Source organism: Engraulis encrasicolus, chromosome 12 (assembly GCF_034702125.1).
Source record: "Engraulis encrasicolus isolate BLACKSEA-1 chromosome 12, IST_EnEncr_1.0, whole genome shotgun sequence".
NCBI classification, from domain to species: Eukaryota; Metazoa; Chordata; class Actinopteri; order Clupeiformes; family Engraulidae; genus Engraulis; species Engraulis encrasicolus.
The window spans coordinates 46,771,798-46,775,777 of NC_085868.1; the positions used below are offsets into that span (position 1 = coordinate 46,771,798).

Genomic DNA, 3,980 nt, shown 5'->3' on the forward strand with positions numbered 1-3,980 from the left:
GCTATGCCAGATGGGGGCAAATCGGTGAGTCAGTTCTGTGCAGCTAATTATGAGGGGTCCCTTTAAGTGCCCCGTCCCTATTTCTAACCAAGTCCAGCCCTGAATATAGGTCTATAAAATGATAATGAGGCGCACATTGCCATTTAGAGCACAACTCGAACCAAACTGAAACACACATACCCACACACCCACACATAAATACATTTCGTCTCCAGAGATGTATTATAATCATCAAGTATGGCATTTTTTATTGCTGGTATAAATACACAGTACATTAACACAGTATATTAATAGATTTTTGTTAAGGTGCGTTTTACGCAAACTTAGGACGGGAGAAATGAGCACAATCTATAAAATCAGACGCAGGAAATAAAACCTCAGAAAATAAAAAAGAAAAGAAAACTTTACATCTTTACAGTTCAGAATTGCAATATTTCAAACTAAAATAGGTACATAGTACCAGGGAATATTAAAAAGCAGACTATGACATCATGTATGATCTCCCTTAACAATAAAATTCTCCTTTTCATTGGTTGATGAGGTGGGAGTTAACTAGAACAACTGGTTATTTTTGAAGCAGTAGATTCAGACTGATTTGAACTGTAACAGCTAAAAGTTTCTTGAAGACCCTTCATCTTTCACTATAGTTCTATGAAGAGCCAATCATTTCTTAAAGCTTCCTCTGAGAACTCAGGAACCTAAAGATTCGTTGAGCAACCTCTAAAGGTGCGCTGTGTAGGATGGTGGCCAGAGTAGGTATTGCAACCATGCTGCTCACTGAAACAGTGCTGTCTACTGCCACATTTCATCTTTTCATGAATATGTACTAAATAATAAACAATTTTCTAGTATGACCAAAGTACAGTAAGTTTTGCAGCTAAAAATATTTATTCCTGGAAATTAAAAATGGATGTATGAAGAGTGCAATTTTCCCAGTTATATTGAATACTTTAAATTTGATGGTGGTTTTAACTGTTCATGAAAACGGTAACATTTGTGAATGGGCAGCATGAATTCTGGAAATAAACTACTAAAAACCTAAAGGTTCTCTGAGGATTTCTTATCAGAACAGACCCTTTGGGGATTCTCAGAGATCTTTTCGGTCCCCCCACAGCACAACTGAAGGTTAATTGAGGAACAATGCTCACAGAAGAACTATTTTGTTTTTACAGAATCTTAACCATCACAACTCTTCTAACCAAATCAATGGTTAAATCCCATGTATTATATTCCAATCCTTGTTGCTAAAAAGCAGAAAAATCATCCATCGATTTTTGTGGTTTACACATGTAAAATTATAACATAGATACGAACAGCAAATAAAAGGGACTAGGTGTGTGGAAGTGACCAGCTCTGTGGTGGAGGGATCTCTTCAGAGTTGTCTGCCTCCACCTCACTATAACTATGTCCGTGGAGCTGGTCCCTACCTCGCCCATCATGAAAAAGAAATGTATGACATTTACAAAGTGATTCATAAACGGACTATAAAAGTCTTATATGAGACATAGTATGTATAACAGGGGCCCATTTCTCTTTTTCCTCATGTAATATAGGAGTAAGGCACACATACACGTTCCATATGCAATGCTTATAATGCGACTTATCAAATTGGAGATGGAATGTGGATCATAATGGCTAAATACTACAAAAGTGGCCAATTGCTCATCTCCCTGATATATAACATTGTAGATCAACTGAATCACTTTCTAAGTTATATTTCTTTTTCATATGGGGCTATCCCTTACATACAGCATGGCTCCCATTTTATGGTACTGAAACGCAAACCCAGAGCATATAATGATGCCAGTTACCATTTCCAAGTAAGCTTAAAAATATATTATTAATGAAGAAAAAAACCCCAACAAGATTAAATTACTATCCGTGTCTTTTCTTCATCACTTCGAGGTGCATGCTCCCCCATTGAAGAGGGGAGGGGGGGTTTGGTCCGTATCCTGGCAGTAAATTAAGCTGTCTGTTTTTTGCACAGGATCTCTTTGTCTTGGTCTATCAGTACAGATGAACCTCATTAGGGGGACAACAGGAGCGTGTGTTTCTTGGGGAACCTCATTCTTCTTGATTCTGTACGTACACATCTTTGCTTTTTTTGTTGTTCTTTCTTTCCATCCGGGATCGATGTTGGGTCTTCCATGGGGCCTTTCAATGCACACGACGTGCCCTCAAGTGTGTTCAACAAACACACCCTCGGCTTTCAAGGACAGAAGGACTCTTCCCTTTCTTTGCCAGCCGTCCGTCAAAGTGTGGAGCGTGCTTCATTTAATTAATATATAATACTTTTTCTTTTCATTTTGTCAGTCTGTCTGTCAGTCTCTCTTTGTTTATTCTGCCCCCTCACAGACGAGGGAAAAGAAAAGTTCAGTCTATGTGGGAGAGGGAAAGAGGTGTGTGTGTTTATTCCCCTTCCCACAGACGAGGAAAAGAAAAGATCAATCTATGTGGGAGAGGGAAAGAGGTGTGGCTGGGAGGATGGGGAAGAGAAGAGAAGGGTAATATGGGGACAGTCCAGTCTCTGTTGTTTTTTTTTAGTGATGTTACCATGACAGCAGCAGTCTCAGTGCACAAGTCCAAATCAGGGCCTGACAGACCCCTAGAGTCACGGCTCTCGAGCCTGCCGAGGCGCCGACCCCAAACACCGTCTTCGTGTGGTGGTGATGCCGGTTACTGTTGGTCTTCTCTGGCGTCACTGTGAAGACGAGACAAGGAGAGAGGAAAAAAGAGAGAGGGCCAGACAGAGATGGAAATCAGAGAGTGTGAGAGAGAGAGAGATAGAGAGAGAGAGAGAGAGAGAGAGAGAGAGGGGGGGGGGGGGGGGGGGAGAAGGGAAAAAAAGTGTTAAGTGACTTTGTAGTTCCCAAGGATATTGAGTAAGCATACTGGACAGGGCTGGGTTGGTCAAGGGGTTGGAGGGAGCATCGCATCGCAGGGGGAGAATAACTTTCGCACAGCATAGTTTCCCATCACCTCTTCCAGATGCACTCACATGAGGGGTCACTGTATACAAAAGCCATCTCAGTGTGGGGGTCTGGCCTCGTCATGTCATGTTATCCCCAAAACATTTCCAACTGCCTCCAGTCCAAAGGGGTTTGTTTGGGTTTCTAAAAATGTTCAGCCCTCCTGATGGGATCCCTGTCTACTGTTCTTTACATTAACAACTGAAAACATCGTCAGATGGCTCAACATTCCTGCTGTTGCTGCAGTCATGGCCGCTGACAGCTTTTGCTGGGCCCAGGACAAAGTCATCTCAAAGGGCCCCCTATCCAATACCTACAATGTATAATGGGGACCCAATTCTGGGCCCGCTATCTCCCTGGGCCCAGGACAACATACCCCTTTGTCCCACCCTTTCGGCAGGCCTGGCTGCAGTCTGAGCCTTCCCTCTCTGCACTGTGTCATGTCATGGGTCAGGGAATGTTAACATTAGACACTGCCTTGCCAGGTGGTCCAAGGAACCTACTGTACCGTACAGTCACCTATAGCGCGTTACAAAGGCAAAGTGAAGTAATAACACATTTGTTTTTGTCAAAATTGAGTTTAGAGTTTAGACTGAAAATGGCCTTTATAGCACCTCCTTTATCTTATGACAAAGCCTTATCGTCAGAATGTGTCCCATTTTAGAGGTATTGCTGTGTCAAATTTGCAATAACTACAATATCAATATAGTTACAATACGAAGAGGAGAAAAGACACATTGGCTATGTTTACATGACGTTTTTAATTCCGAATTAATAATTCAGAATTAAATAGTTCTGTCAAGTTTGCTTTGATCTTTCATTTAATTCCGAATTGTGAAGTGTTTACGTGGCGTTTTCAGAGCGGGATTAAGCTTTTAAGGAGTTCATTCCGAATTAAATGTCTACTGTAAACGTAGTGAATGTTGTGTAGTCAATCTGCCTCAAAAATAAAGACAAGGTGATTAATTAGGATCAATTTGCTGATACACGTGTTTGATTGTGTGCTCATTA

The 3,980-nt window shown here is 41.4% G+C and overlaps 1 protein-coding gene across 1 annotated transcript in view; it reads right to left on the reverse strand.

Annotated features, from left to right (window-relative positions):
* Nucleotides 1-220: 220 nt before the first annotated feature.
* Nucleotides 221-3,980, reverse strand: part of gpc5a (glypican 5a) — a 270,035-nt gene continuing 266,275 nt past the window's right edge. The window contains exon 11 of the mRNA XM_063212295.1: nucleotides 221-2,701. Coding sequence (XP_063068365.1) covers nucleotides 2,550-2,701 — 152 coding nt within the window. The 3' untranslated portion in view covers nucleotides 221-2,549. The remainder of the gene's footprint in view (nucleotides 2,702-3,980) is intronic.